The sequence below is a fragment of the Plecotus auritus genome (genome assembly GCF_963455305.1).
Source record: "Plecotus auritus genome assembly, chromosome: 3".
NCBI classification, from domain to species: domain Eukaryota; kingdom Metazoa; phylum Chordata; class Mammalia; order Chiroptera; family Vespertilionidae; genus Plecotus; species Plecotus auritus.
In genome coordinates this window covers 197,842,215-197,857,198 of record NC_137772.1, presented here as the reverse complement: position 1 = coordinate 197,857,198, position 14,984 = coordinate 197,842,215, and the positions used below count along the sequence as shown (strand labels likewise).

General features: G+C 36.0%; 1 protein-coding gene across 2 annotated transcripts in view; it reads left to right on the top strand.

Moving 5' to 3' along the window:
- PIK3C2G (phosphatidylinositol-4-phosphate 3-kinase catalytic subunit type 2 gamma) overlaps positions 1-13,853 on the top strand; it is a gene marked incomplete at both ends in the record, with an annotated part of 259,737 nt that extends 245,884 nt beyond the window's left edge. For both annotated transcript variants that reach the window (XM_080659571.1, XM_080659572.1), the window contains 2 exons: positions 5,303-5,428; positions 13,701-13,853. In XM_080659571.1, the coding sequence (XP_080515697.1) occupies positions 5,303-5,428; positions 13,701-13,853 (279 nt within the window). The remainder of the gene's footprint in view (positions 1-5,302; positions 5,429-13,700) is intronic.
- Between the last annotated feature and the right edge of the window lie 1,131 nt (positions 13,854-14,984).

Genomic DNA, 14,984 nt, shown 5'->3' with positions numbered 1-14,984 from the left:
AAACTTTTATTATCTTGGTTCATCCTGTAGTTTCAATTTTTGGGAAGTAAAGTGTCCTATGGGTGTCAATTAGGTCATGTTGGTTGGTTATGTTTGTCAAATTTTTTATAGCCTTACAATTTACTATGCTAGTCCTACAGATTATTAAGAGAGGTGTGTTAAGATATTCAGCTATAATTGTGAATTTCTATAATATTGTGTGAACATTTAAAATTAGTATGTACTCTTGATTAATTGGCCCTTTTACTATTATAAAATGAACCTTTCTATTCATGGTAGTAGTTTTGCTCTTAAATATACTTTGTTGGATATTTATATAAATAATCCAGTCTTTCTTTGATTAATGTTAGCATGGAATACCACTTTCATTCCTTTACTTTTAACATTTTTTCTCTTTATATTGAAGTAAGTTTCTTGTGCATATGAGATAGATAGATAGATAATAGATAGATGATAGATAGATAGATAGATAGATAGATAGATAGATAGATAGGTAAACTGTACTGTAGGTTATAGCTAGCAATCTCTGGCACATGGATATATTGAACCTATAATTATATATAACTTTTTAAAAGTTTTTCTAAGCGCTATAGATAAGCCAAGTTTTTAATATTCTGGATTTGCAGAGTCAGTTTTCCAGACACAAAAGAACTTCGCATTGTATGTTGTTGTTTTTTCCCCCAAGTTTTATCTTCTTTGTGTTTTATTGTTTCAGGTCTGTCAATTATTTTTAAACTTGTTAGATACATTTTATCATTCCACATCCTCATAACTCAGTCCTGATTATCTGATCCAGCATATTGGCCATCACACTCAGGTTATTAAAACGTGTACATCATATATCTATATCTTTATTTAAATCATGATATCCCTGGTTAGGAGGAAAAGATCAAGGCAAATATTTGAGGCACATAAAACTCACATATTTTAATTCTGAATTACTAGTTTCTGCTTTTTTGCAATCTATTTTCTTCCCCTAATATCAAGGATAACATCGAATCTTTCGGTATATCATCTGTTATTTGCAATCCCTCAGTAATGACTAACAAAACATAGTCTGTCTCTCTTATTTGTACAATTTTCTCAGCACTTGGGGATAGAGGGTTAGTAGATTTGAAATCATTTAAAGGAGTTCAGTGCAATTGTGAAAAACTTTAATTACCAGCTAACACATAAACAACTCTTCAGATTGCCTATTGAATAGATTGTAAAAAAAATAAATGAGGTTTAAAGCCTTACTTCTTACATGCTGTTAAGGTTAAGAAATAGAAACACCAAATTTCACAAGATACTTAATAACCAAGTCTGGAGCTCTAGTTAGAATTCTAATTAGAAGCCATTCAATGTGTATGTGTTGAGTCAGAAATGGAATTCTAGCTATTATACTGATTTCTGTCTAGTCAACTGTATCAAGTTACTATATATGTGTGTATATATATATATATATATATATATATATATATATATATATATATTTCAAGATGATTTACATATGTCAAGATGATCATGAAAATATGTTTGTTAGTTCTTTGAGGGCAGAAACTATTTCAGTTACTTTTCCGTGTCTTCTTGCTGCCGTCCAAAGTGCTAGACATGTGGTATTTTGATTTTTAAATTGATTATTTAAAATTATTAGAAACCACCTATTGAGGACAAGAGTTCTGTTAAAGACTTAAATTGGTGTGAAATAAAGCAGAAAACCACCCCAATTTAATTCATGAGGACTTAAAATCATACCACTCTATATTAACTAACACATACAGAAAGATAAGATTTATTTAACTAAAGCACACAACAAACCATGTATCACAAGGACTTTTATTTTACATCTGTACTTTTATCGTGCATTGGCATTTTATTTTTAAAAAATCCTCTTCGAGATGGAAAGTCTGAGTTTAGAAATTACAATTTGGCAGGGACATAGAAGAGGAAAATGTTTTTTATTGGGCTGTTTTGTTTCTGGCATAGACCTTAGGTTTTTATAGTCTATCATATTTTAATCTTCATTAGTTGATTTAGAGGTTTTTATAGTCTATCATATTTTAATCTTCATTAGTTGATTTCTACCAAAGCTTATATTATCCTATGACTAGAAACTTTTAAGGTAAAAAAAAATGTTGATGGAAAATTCTCATAAATTATTTATCAAAAAGATAACCTGCCCTAGCTGGTTTGGCTCAGTGAATAGAGCGTCGGTCTGTGGACTGAAGCGTCCCAGGTTCAATTTGGATCAAGGACACATACCACAGTTGCAGGCCATGGCCCTGGACTGGTGCGGGCAGGATGCAACCAATCAACCAATCGATGTGTTTCTCTCACATCAATGTTTCTCTCTGTCTTTCCCTCTCTCTTCCACTCTCTCTAAAAATCAATGGGGAAAAATATATCTTCGGGTGAGAATTAAAAAAAAAAAAAAGATAGCATATTAAATGAAATTAAGTTTTGAATTAATCTATAGAAATTTCCAAAGTGTCTGTTATTTTTAAACCAGTATCTTTATCACATCCCTGATAAAATTTGATCTAGAAGGGCTTTCGATCTGAATCTGACAGTTTCCTTTAGCATCTATTTGTAGAGTCAATATAAGGTAGTGGTGAAGAGCATAGAGGTCTTATAGGAAAAACCTTTTCAATAAAATAAAGATAGTAATACTAGCTCAAGCAATATTTAAAGGGAGTCTTTTAAATTAAATATATATTCATTATGTGGTAGCTATTATTATTACTATGTATGAAAAAATATCTTCCTCAGACATTCATATAAAAATACTGAAGGGTTGCTGACATACCTTACAATGTGAGATGGTTTTATTTGCTTTCTAAATAAAGTTCATATAGGGTTTTGTTTTTATACCAACATGCTACTGTTTACTTTTATTTTTCCCTATTTTGATAAATTAACCATGTTTTCAACATGCTTTCATTCACTGAGGATGCGATTAGGGTAGAGGGTAACCAATGGGGCAAAGTTCAAGAGAAATGTGGGGGAGGGAGGCAAGAATTCCTAATCTCATAAGGAAGATAACACACATAGAACTATTCTTCAAACATATAAAATGATAAATATTTTAACATAAAATCTAGAACATACAGAATTCAAAGTTATTATGAACAATAAAATAAAGTTTACAGGACCTTACACTCTTTTGAGCACAGTAAAAATACTAGCCAGAGTTCTGGAAGAAAGTAACAGTGTTGCTTGACTTCAATCCACCATGAGTAAGAAAGTCCTCTGAGTGACACAGCAACTTTTCATTGTTTAGACCAGTGGTTGGCAAACTGCGGCTTGCGAGCCACATGCGGCTCGAGAATCGCGGTTTGCCGCTCTGTTGACTAATGAGTTTGCCGACCACTGGACTGAGGGCCAAACTAAGAACTCTGTATCCCTAAGCCTTATGACTCTTGAAATCAAAGTGTTAAGTCTTTGTGAAGGTCTAAAACAGAAACAGTAAAAAATCATAGGATGAGACATTTAGACAAGTGGGGGTTATTTAATCATTTTAAAGTAAAATTTAATTTACATAAACATAACAGTAAAGGAAGAGATAAGAAGTATCAATGTGGAGATAGCTAGTGATTTTTAAAATGAATTATCTGAGATCTTTAAGGAACAGAATATGATACCAGTGAAAAGAGGGGGGGAAATAGTGTTGATAGGACAGCTGCTTTGGAAATAGATTCTCTCAGAGACTTGAGAAATCAATGCCTGCATTTAAATCTGCTAATGACACACTAATCCCACTGCTCAGATCTAATGCACCCATGACTTTAATTGAAACCTGCTCTGTTCTATTATTCTATAAACTTCAGGATATTCAAGAATCTTGTCAAGGATGCTAACTTGGAAATAGAAGCCAAAACCTTGAGTTGTTAAATGCTTGGGAAAGGTTCATACACAAAAGATTTTTCTTCTGTATTTGGGATTTTATTCTTCAAACAGTTGGGAATCCCTGATTGTTTTGAGAAGGAAAGTGACATGATCAAACCAGCTTCACAGGAAGGTTAAAGGCAACAGTGATGAACAAAATGAATGAAGGAAAACTAGGGTATCAAAAGTATTTAAAATACTATCTAATAAAAGAGTAATATGCAAACTGACCATCACTCCAAGACAAAGATGGCAGCCCACATGTGGTCAAAGATGGCTGCCCCCGTGTGGACACAGGATGGCCACCACAAGATGGCCTGCAGGGGAGGGCAGTTGTGGGCAGTTAGGGGTGACCAGGCCGGCAGAGGAGAGCAGTTGGGGGTGACCAGGCTGGCAGACATAGTGGAACGACCAGTCGCTATGATGTGCACTGAGCACCAGGGTGCAGATGCTCACCACAGGAGCTGCCCCCTGGTGGTCAATGTGCTCCCACAGGGGAGGGTGGCTCAGCCAGAAACCCTGAGCTGGGCTCACAGCTGGAGAGCGCAGAGGCAGTGGTGGGTGCCTCTCTGGCATTCAGACATCCCCCAAGGGCTCCCAGATTGCAAGAGGGTGCAGGCTGGACTCCCCCCACTGCCCCCAATGCATGAATTTCATGCGCTGGGCCTCTAGTTAAGAAATAAAAATCTTCATAATAAGGAAATATGGGAAAGAAGAAGGGGAGAAATTATGCATCCAGTATGAGGGATGGAGTAGGGTAGGGGGCAATGGTTAGAAATAATGGGAAGAAAGGATCCAGAGATCCACCCATTTAGCATCATTGCTCAGGCTACAACTTAGGCAACTTTTGGGGCTCTGCACAACACAATTTAAAACGGATTATCCAATATATTTTAGGAAAGTTTAGAGAATAAAATTATCATAACCATCTTATAAGTATATTAAAGTTATAGGTCTAATAGATACTTTAATTAAATTCTGCTTTAAAATGTAATATTATACAATGTACATGTCATGAAATGCTATATCTTATTTATGTGTTAAACTTGAATTTATTGATTTTCAAGTGGTATACAGTATCCTGAGGCACTTAGTTATTGTCTCGGCTTGTGGCTTATATTCATTTCTTGACCATTTCTGTCAAAATGCAAATTTAGTTTTTACTGTAAAAATTGAATTATATTTAATGGGCTTTTAAATATAGTTCTCTGACACAACACTTAATTTAAGATGGACAATTTTGCTCTTTTATACTGCACCTGGAATTATTTCTGAACAATAATATATTACTTTTTTTATTGTTTTCTTATTTTCTGATAAACAGAGTGATGGTAATAAATCTCGACCCTGCCTTTGGTCTAGATATTTAGAAGCTATGTATTTGTTTTCTTTGATAGCAACATGCATTAATATTTATGACCATTTTCCTTTGCAGCATCTCCCAGATGGCTCTGCGCCCAGCGCACATGTTGAATTTTATCTTTTACCATATCCCAGTGAAGTCCGTAGGAGGAAAACAAAATCTGTTCCAAAATGTACCGACCCCACTTACAATGAAATTGTAAGTATGATTCATCTCTTGTTCTGTCATTTTGTATTTTTCTTACCATTTTTCAGCCTAACAACCAAATATGGAAAACTTGCAGTAATTGGCAGCATTATTACATAAACAGTAGGCATTTCCCCAAAATAGCCACTGTGTGCTGATCACTGTTCTAGAGCTTATAGGAACTGTCAAATACCGATACTGCTTTCAAAGTGCTTATGCACCAATTTTCAAACTGCGGCTAGACTCCGGTAAGAGCCTAAGACTATGTAGTATTTATTTCACATACTAATATTATCCCTCACTCCATCTTATTGTCTCTAATCTTACTTTCCTTTACCTGGTTTTCCTTACCTAATAGTCTTATCATAGTCTAACCTATATATAAAAACACATTTCAAAAAATCACATTTGAAAAAACAAAAAATATGTAAGTGCAAAATACAAATTAAATTACAGTTAATTTATAGTAGATATAACTATTTCCTCTGTATTATACAATTTGAACATCCAAAGCCCTACTTTTCTCTAAGGCAAATCCTACATTTATTCCCTTGATTCCATCTTTCCCATTTCTTTGTACCTTGCTCAGTTGATTATCTGCTCTCCTTAAGGCTGTCTCATCCATTGAATCCTTGACTCAGAAATCTTTAAAAAACAAAACAAACTCAACTCAATGTTTCTAAAGCCTCCAATTTTTCTTTTCCTCCATGTCATCTCCAAACTTTTACAGAATTAACTCACATTGCCTGCACTCACTTCATCACTTCCTTTTCACCCTTTAATCTTGCAATGTGGATTCTGACTTTAATTGATGCAGCTTAATCCATCGAGCCCTAGGGCTCCTTCTCCTGAAGTTACACAGCAATTCTGTTGGCTATGCCCTCCTTCCTGCCACCTCGCTTTTGTTTCTTGAGTTCAACCTTTTCTTAATTCCCTTCTATCTTCTCTAACCACTCCCTCATTTTTCTTCATTTACATTCTTCCTCTTAAAATAGTGTTGTTTGTTGGAGTTCTATCATCTGACTACCCTTACCTCTTCTTAATATTTACTCTCTCAGATTATGTTGCATTCCACAAATTTTCATTTATCACCTATATTTAGATTGCATCTGAATCTATTCTTCAAGCCCTGGCTTCTCTCCTAACCATTTGACCTGCACTTCTGCCTGATCACTGGAGAGCTCCATTTCAATGTCTCTTAGCCACTTTTTTTTTCCTTTCTTAAAAAAAGTATATTTTTATTGATTTCAGAGAGGAAGGAAGAGGGAGAGAGAGATAGGAATATCAATGGCGGAGAGAATAATTGACCAGCTGCCTCCTGCATGCCCCACACTTGGGATCGAGCCCGCAACCCAGGCATGTGTCCTTGATCAGAATCAAACCCTACCGACGCTCTATCCACTGAGCCAAACTACCTAGGCCTCCTAGCCACTTTTAAATCTGGCTTCCCTCCTCTGTTTACCATCTCAAAAGATAACTTCTAACGACATTTTGACATCTCCCTGTCACTTACCACATGTCCAAAGAGCCACCAAGTTTTGTCAGTTCTACTGGTGCAGCTTCCTGCCTCTTAAATCTATCACCTCCTCTGTGTCCCATTACCTTTCTTTGAGATTCTTGTAACTTTGGCTACTATATAGCCTTCTATCTGAATCCTAGCTTGTGGTTTTTTTTATTAAATCTTTCATATTTCTACCTAAAATGTCTTTCAAAAACTAGTCAGATTTATTAATCTCCTATTTACATTTTTTTCAAAGATCCCTTACTGCCTACTGTATAATGTCAAAAATTCTAAACATGACATTCATAGCCCTTAGGACTTGACACAGTAATTTTCCTAAGTTGTCTCTTGGAGCAATAACATCCTCATAAGCTTTTTAAATTTTATTTTGGGATAATTATATATTCATGGGCAGTTGAAAGAAATAACACAGAAAGAATTCAAATACTCTTTAACCACTTTCCCCCAAATGGTAACATCTTTCATAACTATAATATAGTATCACAGCCAGGAAATTGACATTAATTCAATCTGCTAACCTTATTCAGATTTCACCAGTTTTACATGTGCTCCTGTGTATGTGTGTGTGTGTGCTCAGTTCTACACATTTTTATCACATGTATAAATTTGTGTGACCACCGGTACAGGCAAGGTACAGAACAGTTCCATTACAAAAATTCCTGGTGCTACCCTATTGTATCCGGAGACACTTCCCTCCCTCCAATACAACCTCTCAAACCACTGGCAATTACGTACTAACCTGTTCTCTAGGTTATCAACTTGTTATTTATAACATTCTATAAATGGAATTATTCAGCTTGGAACATTTTGAGATGGGCTTTTTTTACTCACTTTTATTTCCTAGAGATGCATCCAAGCAGCTGCATATATCAATAGTTTATTCATTTTCATAGCTGAGTGGTAGTCACAATGCAGAGGCAGGACAGTTTTTAACTGTTCACACATTAAAGGACACCTGGGTCATTTCTGGCTTGGGACTATTGCAAACAAAGCTGCTGTGTATTCGTGTATAGGTTTTTGTGTGAGCATAAGTAGTTAATGGGGTTTCTAGTAATGTCATATTTAGTTTTATAGGAAGCTGCTATACTCTTTTTCTATACCATTTTACACTCCCACCAACAGTGTATGAGTGATCCAGTGGAGACTTTATCTTTGCCAGCATCTGGTGTGGTCACTATTTTTTATTTTAGTTTAATGGGTAGTTTAATTTTAATTTACATAATGGCAAATGATGTTCAACTTCTGCTTATGTGCTTATTTACCATCTGTATATCCTCTTTGGTGAAAAGTCTTTGCTCATTTTTAACTAGATAGTTTGCATTTTACTGTGAAGTTTTGAGAGTTTTTATACATTCCTGATACTAGTTCTTCATCAGATATTTGGTTTGCAAATATTTCCCCTACTCTGGAGCTGGTCTTTCCATCCTTTTCACATGGTCTTTCACAGAGTAAAAGCTTTTTTTTTTTTTTTAATAAGGTCCAATTTATCCATTTTTATTTTTATTTTTATAGATTGGGCATTTAGTATCAAGTCTAAGAACTTCTCACTTGGCACTAAGTCCTACAGGTTTTCTTCTATATATTTTTCTAATGTTTTATAGTTTTACATTTTATATTAAGTACATTATCTATTTTGAGTTAATTTTTTAAATAAAGTGTGAATTAGGTTGGGATTTATGTTTTTTTGTCTATGAATGCCAATACCTCTGGAACCTTTTGTTGGGGAGGCAGTGCTTCCTTTATTAAATGTCTTTTGCACCTTTGTCAATAATTGTGTGCTTATTCTCTTTATTATCCCACTAGAGGCCTGGTGCATGAAATTTGTGCATGGAGGGGGGGTCTCCTTAGCCCAGCCTGCACTCTCTCCAATCTGGGACCCCTCGGGGGATGTCCGACTGCCGGTTTAGGCCCAATCCCGGCAGTTGGACATCCCTCTCACAATTCAGGACTGCTGGCTCCTAACTGCTCACCTGCCTGACTGCCTGATTGCCCCTAACTTCCCCTCCTGCCAGCCTGATCACCCCTAACCATCTCTGTCTGCCAGCCTGATCACCCCCAACCATCTCTGCCTGCTGGCCTGGTCACCCCCAACTGACCCCCCTGCCGGCCTGGTTGCCCTCAACTGCACCCATGCCGGCCTGGCCACCCCCACTGCCCCCCTGCTGGCCTGGTTGCCCCCAACTCCCCCCCCCCCCCGCTGGCCTGGTCACCCCACGCAGCCTGCTGTTCAGTCATTTGGTTGTCCCTCACTAACTCCCCTGCTAGCCTGGTTGCCCCACGCAGCCTGCTGTTAGGTCTGTCTGGTTGTTTCGGTCGTGACGGCCCCTGATTTTTGTATATTAGGATACTTAGCCATATTCTCAAGTCACATCAGACAGCTTGTATTTCCTAAATGGTCTTTAAGACTTGGGGATGAAGCTCATGCAGCATTCACCCCCCTCTATCTTTCACTGCTGACTTTGAGACTTACTCCAAATGTTTTAACTTCTCCCCTGCTTTGCTTCCTGAGTACTATTACATTAGCCACTCAACCATGGCTGGGATTTCTCACACTGCCAAAGCCGTGCACTATTCTGGGAAGTGGGAGAGAATGACCTTGCTCTCCTTTTTGTATAAATCTCTTAGAGCAGTGGTCGGCAAACTGCGGCTCACGAGCCACATGCGGCTCATGAGCCGCGGTTTGCTGCTCTGTTGACTAATGAGTTTGCTGACCACTGTCTTAGAGGAATACAAAGAGTTTATTACATTGCATCACCAATGTCTTACAAAGTTCTTCATGAAAATATCTCTTTCCACTTTTATTCATAGCCCTCTCCCTCCCTAAGACCCAACCCTGAGAGAGGCTGGGTCAGAATATTGCCAAGTGTCTCTTTAGTATCCACCCATCAGATACCAAAGCTTTCACACAGAAGCATGCTTGTCTACTTGACACTACGCAGAGTGGATCTTAACAGGCTTTGCCAGCATTCTCCCTGAAAAGCCCCATCTTATACAAATCCCAATGGCAGGCTTGACTGGGTTCAAGGTGGGCAGGACAGAGGGTAGGAATGCTCAGAACTGCATTGTAGCTTTTAAGAATCAGAGCTTGGATTCTGGCTCAAAGCCTCTGCCCTTTTCAGTCCACTACCTTTGGCATTGGGTTAAAGCCATCATTGTCTTGGAATGGTTCAATAGAAACACAGATTCTATCTTAAAACAAATTTATCTTATTATAATTGGTATATTTTTTACATTGTATTCCTTTCTTTGATATTATCCTATTATAAAACAAAAGGGGGAATTAAAAAGGACAGAGCAGAAACATTCTGTGGTTTACATACCTTAAAATATCTTATAGAACATGTATGAATACCTAGCATAACACTGGGTACATGGTACACTCAATAAGCAACAGCAATGGCTATTGTTAACCTGTATGGTCTGCAAATTTTCTGTTCAGAACATGATGGAAATTCTCCTTGTAAATAGAGACATTGAGGCCCTGAGGTCAAATATTTGACCAAAGCCACACAACTAGATTTTAGGTTCCAAACTTTGTGATTCCAAAGTCCATATTGTCCCCTTTGTATCCCTCCCTCTCTCTACCCCACAGAGTTCTGTTCTCAATGGTTTTGAACTCTCTCTTTCATCATCCTGCCTCCTCACTCTCTTCCCATCAGCACTAGATACACTTCAGTTTCCATATTATTGTTCTCCCATTGCAATTAAAATTCACTTTAGAACTATTTACTAGACCCTGGTGTCAAATATGACACAGTGAATGCTTGTATATAAATCAATAGACATTAATTATCTCAAACATCATTTTTCTACTTGGTATAACAATTTCAACCCCACAAATTCAATATTTGTCAGTAGGCAATGAAGATTTGGCTCATGCCTATGGGTAAAAAAGTACCAGAAAGTGAAAAAAAAAAAAAAAAAAAAAAAAAAGCTGTGCAATTTGGGTCTTAAGCAGAATACATATAAAATCATTTGATGAAAATGCCTCAAAGAATATAATCATTTGTTTACTTCTCTAGCATTACCCACTAATTACTCATTGCACAAAAAGAATGCTTAATTTTTTTAAAACAATGTTGTGGGTGCAGTTAAAAAAATTAACAGACATATGTCATCTAGGCTGTGCAATGATTGCATGCTTGTAAAACTAGTCACTTTTTAAAAAAATTATGCATAATGAAGCATAGAGGGAAAATCCGTAAAATAATATAAACTTTGGAGTTTAAATGTTTGTGTTTTAACTAGGAAGGAAATTAATTTCGAAGGTCACATCTTGAGAATTATAGCTTGCTAAATGCCTGGGAGACTCAAGTCTCTCTTGAAGTGTTTTCTTCAGTCAACTAATGCAAAATTCCAGAACAACTGTTCTTTCTTGTGTATTTCATGGATCTTTTTCAGCTATAATTTATTAGTGTTTAATATTTACCAGACTTTGTGTTCATTATCTCATTTATTCTTCCCCACAATGTTAAAAGGTAAATATTATTATCAGCATTATGCAAATAAGAAAACATAATTGACAATAGATTCATGTAAATATGAATAATGGATATGCTTCTTTTAAAGTTACATCGTTAGGGCTTATTTATATAATTCACAGAGTTCTTAAGCAGGACTTTTCTAAAGGCCTAAGGCTTAGTTATTCCATTTTTTGACTTCACATACCTTGAGGGCCCCTTCATCTATTTCCCTATGAAAGAAGAGATGGGTTCATGCCGAGGCTGACTGGCAGACCCTGAGCAATGAATGAATGATTATTCTGACATGTGTTTCTGTGAAAGAGAGGCCTAAGGGACTGCCTGGCTAAAGGAATCAGACATCCCCGTTTACCTGCCTCCTTCGTCTTTTATTGCAGAAATGGCTTGCACTAAAATTAACTATTAGATACTATCAGTAGGGTAAGCATCCTTGAGAAGACACAGGTATCTGTAGTGTCTTTAAAACAAGGACATTTAAAGAATAAACATAAAGATTCTAGCAATACACCCAGGGGCTTAGACTTATTTGGAAAAGTCAAGGCAGGGTCTTCTGCCTTTGGCAAGATCCCCCTAGAGGCCTCCGACCTTTCAGAGAATCCTCCTTACAGACTTTCCAACCAAGTCCCTTGCTTCTCCACAGGTTCATCTGCTGAAAGTGTTGTGGAAAATGGACACCAGTTTAGACAGTTCAAAATAGCCATTACAGAAAGAGGGTGAAGGAGCTTACTCTGAAGTCCTGGAAAAGAATGAATCCAGGAGACAGAGTGGTTCTGAGAGTCCACATTGGGCATCCATTGCAGTTAAAAAAGATTAATTACAGTGGTGCAGTTTTGAGATTTTTAAGGCAGCCCTTAAAATTCTTTATTATCCCAAGGAGCTCAATGAACAAAATTGAATTATTTGAATAAGTAGTCTAAGCAAACTGAAAAGACACTCTCCTGTCTGGAATGTGAGTAAGATTCTAGAAGAGGAGGTAGGCAGGAGCTGTCTGTCACATGCAGCAGGGTAGACTGGGCTAACATATCATGTTAAATCTCACATTCTTCATTGAATTATTATTTACTTGACAGGTGAATCATTGTTCAGACCATTTAGCAGATTTTGAACAGAATTTCATTGATAACTTAACGGGTTCATAAATGGTAGGCAAATTCCAGTATGACGGACCAGAAACCACATCCATACACACCGAGGAAGCTTCCCAATCAAACTCAAAGGACTTCCCCAAAGTTGTTTCTTCTGCTTCTTTTCTGCATATATAGAGAACACTTTTTTCTATCTTGTAACTTGTTTATAAAAAGCAAGCAAGTTTGAGGCAGCATATGAAACTGCTTTTCTAAATGTATTCTAAGGAGTTTCCCTGGGAACCATGTTGGATTTACACACAGCTCTCCCCTGCCTCCCAGCCCCCATCTCATGATGCATAACTAATTTCTTGAGAGTACTACACTTTTAGCTGCTTTGCCACTACAGGCATCCAGTGATAATGCCTGTCACTTACTTACTCTCTGGATATTATAAAACACAGTTAAACATATCCCTTTCAAAAAATGGTTACATTTCTAGTAAGTGAACAAGAGCAAGACCAAAAACTGTATATACAACTTAAATACAGTTCAGGTTCATAAAAAGTGATTATTTATAGAAAACAAAAAGAGCAGCTGAATGTTGACTGCAATTATCTCCCAATGGCAAAAATATAAGTATTTTCTTTCTTTTTATGTTCTTTTTTGTTTTGTTGATATTTTATTTAATGAGCACATGTTTTCATAATTAAAAATAAAGCAATTTTAAATAAATTATATTAACCACAGAGTGACTTCTTCACGTGTAGAAAGAAATGTTGCTGCACTGCATTAAAGTAACACAAAGAAATCATGGAAATTGGTCTGCTTTCCTCATTAGCCTTCAACAAAGAAAGATAGTGTGCAAGTTCCCATGTTGCACAGAAAATTCAAGGACAGTTAAAGGTGAAGTGTATTTAACTTTCTTTCCAGAGAATAATTTACAGTTTTATTAAATTTGGGTTGGACCATTATTAATAAAATCAGAGTATAGTCTAAGCTTCTTATAAAAATATTCTTTCATTAAATTTCATTATGTTAGCAGAACCATTAGCTTTTCAAAATTAGAGTTAGAAATGAAGGATTCTAACAACATCAACCTATCCATTCCAAGGTACAAGATATTAGTAGCTAAATATTTTTATTAAAAGCAACATTTTTTAAAGATTCATTTAGCATTTCTGAGTTATATTTTTATTCTTCTTCTACCTTTTCAGGTGGTATATAATGAAGTTACAGAGCTCCAAGGACATGTCTTAATGCTAATTGTGAAGAGCAAAGCCACATTTGTGGGAGCAATTAACATACAACTTTGTAATGTCCCACTCAATGAAGAAAAATGGTACCCACTAGGAAACAGTATAATTTGACCATTGCTGTGACCATATGCATTATTCATTAACTGTTTGTATTTTTTTCCACTCTCTATCACACGAGTAGGACATTTTTGTTGTCAAAAATAGTGTAGTGTACTAAGGACACAAGAAAAAACAATCAGAATCAGTCCTTTATAGTTAGTTATTCTCTAACTGCAGTTCACTCTTTTCTTAGAATTTTTTCTCCTTAAAGAGAAAGTCAATTGCTTGTATAAAATTCAATATGTAAAATAAAAGGACATTTAATTTAAATACATCTTTTAAATCAAATGTATGTTCACACTTTCTTTTAATTGTGCACTTACAGTTAAAAGTAATAATGTATTTTTTAAGAAACACAGCCAAATAAAATCTCATCAATTAATCAAGACATAATTATATCTGCAATAAATTTCTCACATTTGAATTCAATATATGTATACCTACCTAACCACTCATGATCATAGGTATTGATAGACTCCAGCAGAATGTTGTATTATTTTCTATTAGGAAAACAAAACATAAATGCTGAAGATACTTAAGTACAATTTTTGGCAAAAACTTCTTTGTCGTTTTTTACCCTTTTCCACAGCAGTCAATTCATCATCACTGGACTTCACCCACCCAGAGGCATGATCACATTTTAAACTTCATTATCCCCTAAATCCAAGATCTCAAACTCTGAAACTCTCCCCTTGATCAAACCTATTTTCTTTGCACATCAATTATTTTCCTTTCTTCTGAACCTACCTTTATAATCACTATGATCTGAATAAACAACCCTACAGATTTCACTTACAAGTTCAGCGTATAATTCAAAGTACTATGCCTCATTCTTTATGAGAATTAAATACAACTTTAAAAAAATCCATGCTATTTAAATTACTAAAAAAGATCTTAAACCCTTGCTTTATTCACTGTTTTAGTGTGTTTGAATTTAAAAAGTAACAAGCTTTTATTGGTCATCTACATAACCATATAAACATGTAAAAGAGAAACTAGACCACCAACTTACACCACACACAAAAATAAACTAAAAATGGATAAAGGACTTAAACATAAAAATCTTAGAGGAATCCACAGGTAGCAAAATCTCAGACATATGCCAAACAATATCTTCACCGATACAGCTCCAAGGGGAATGGA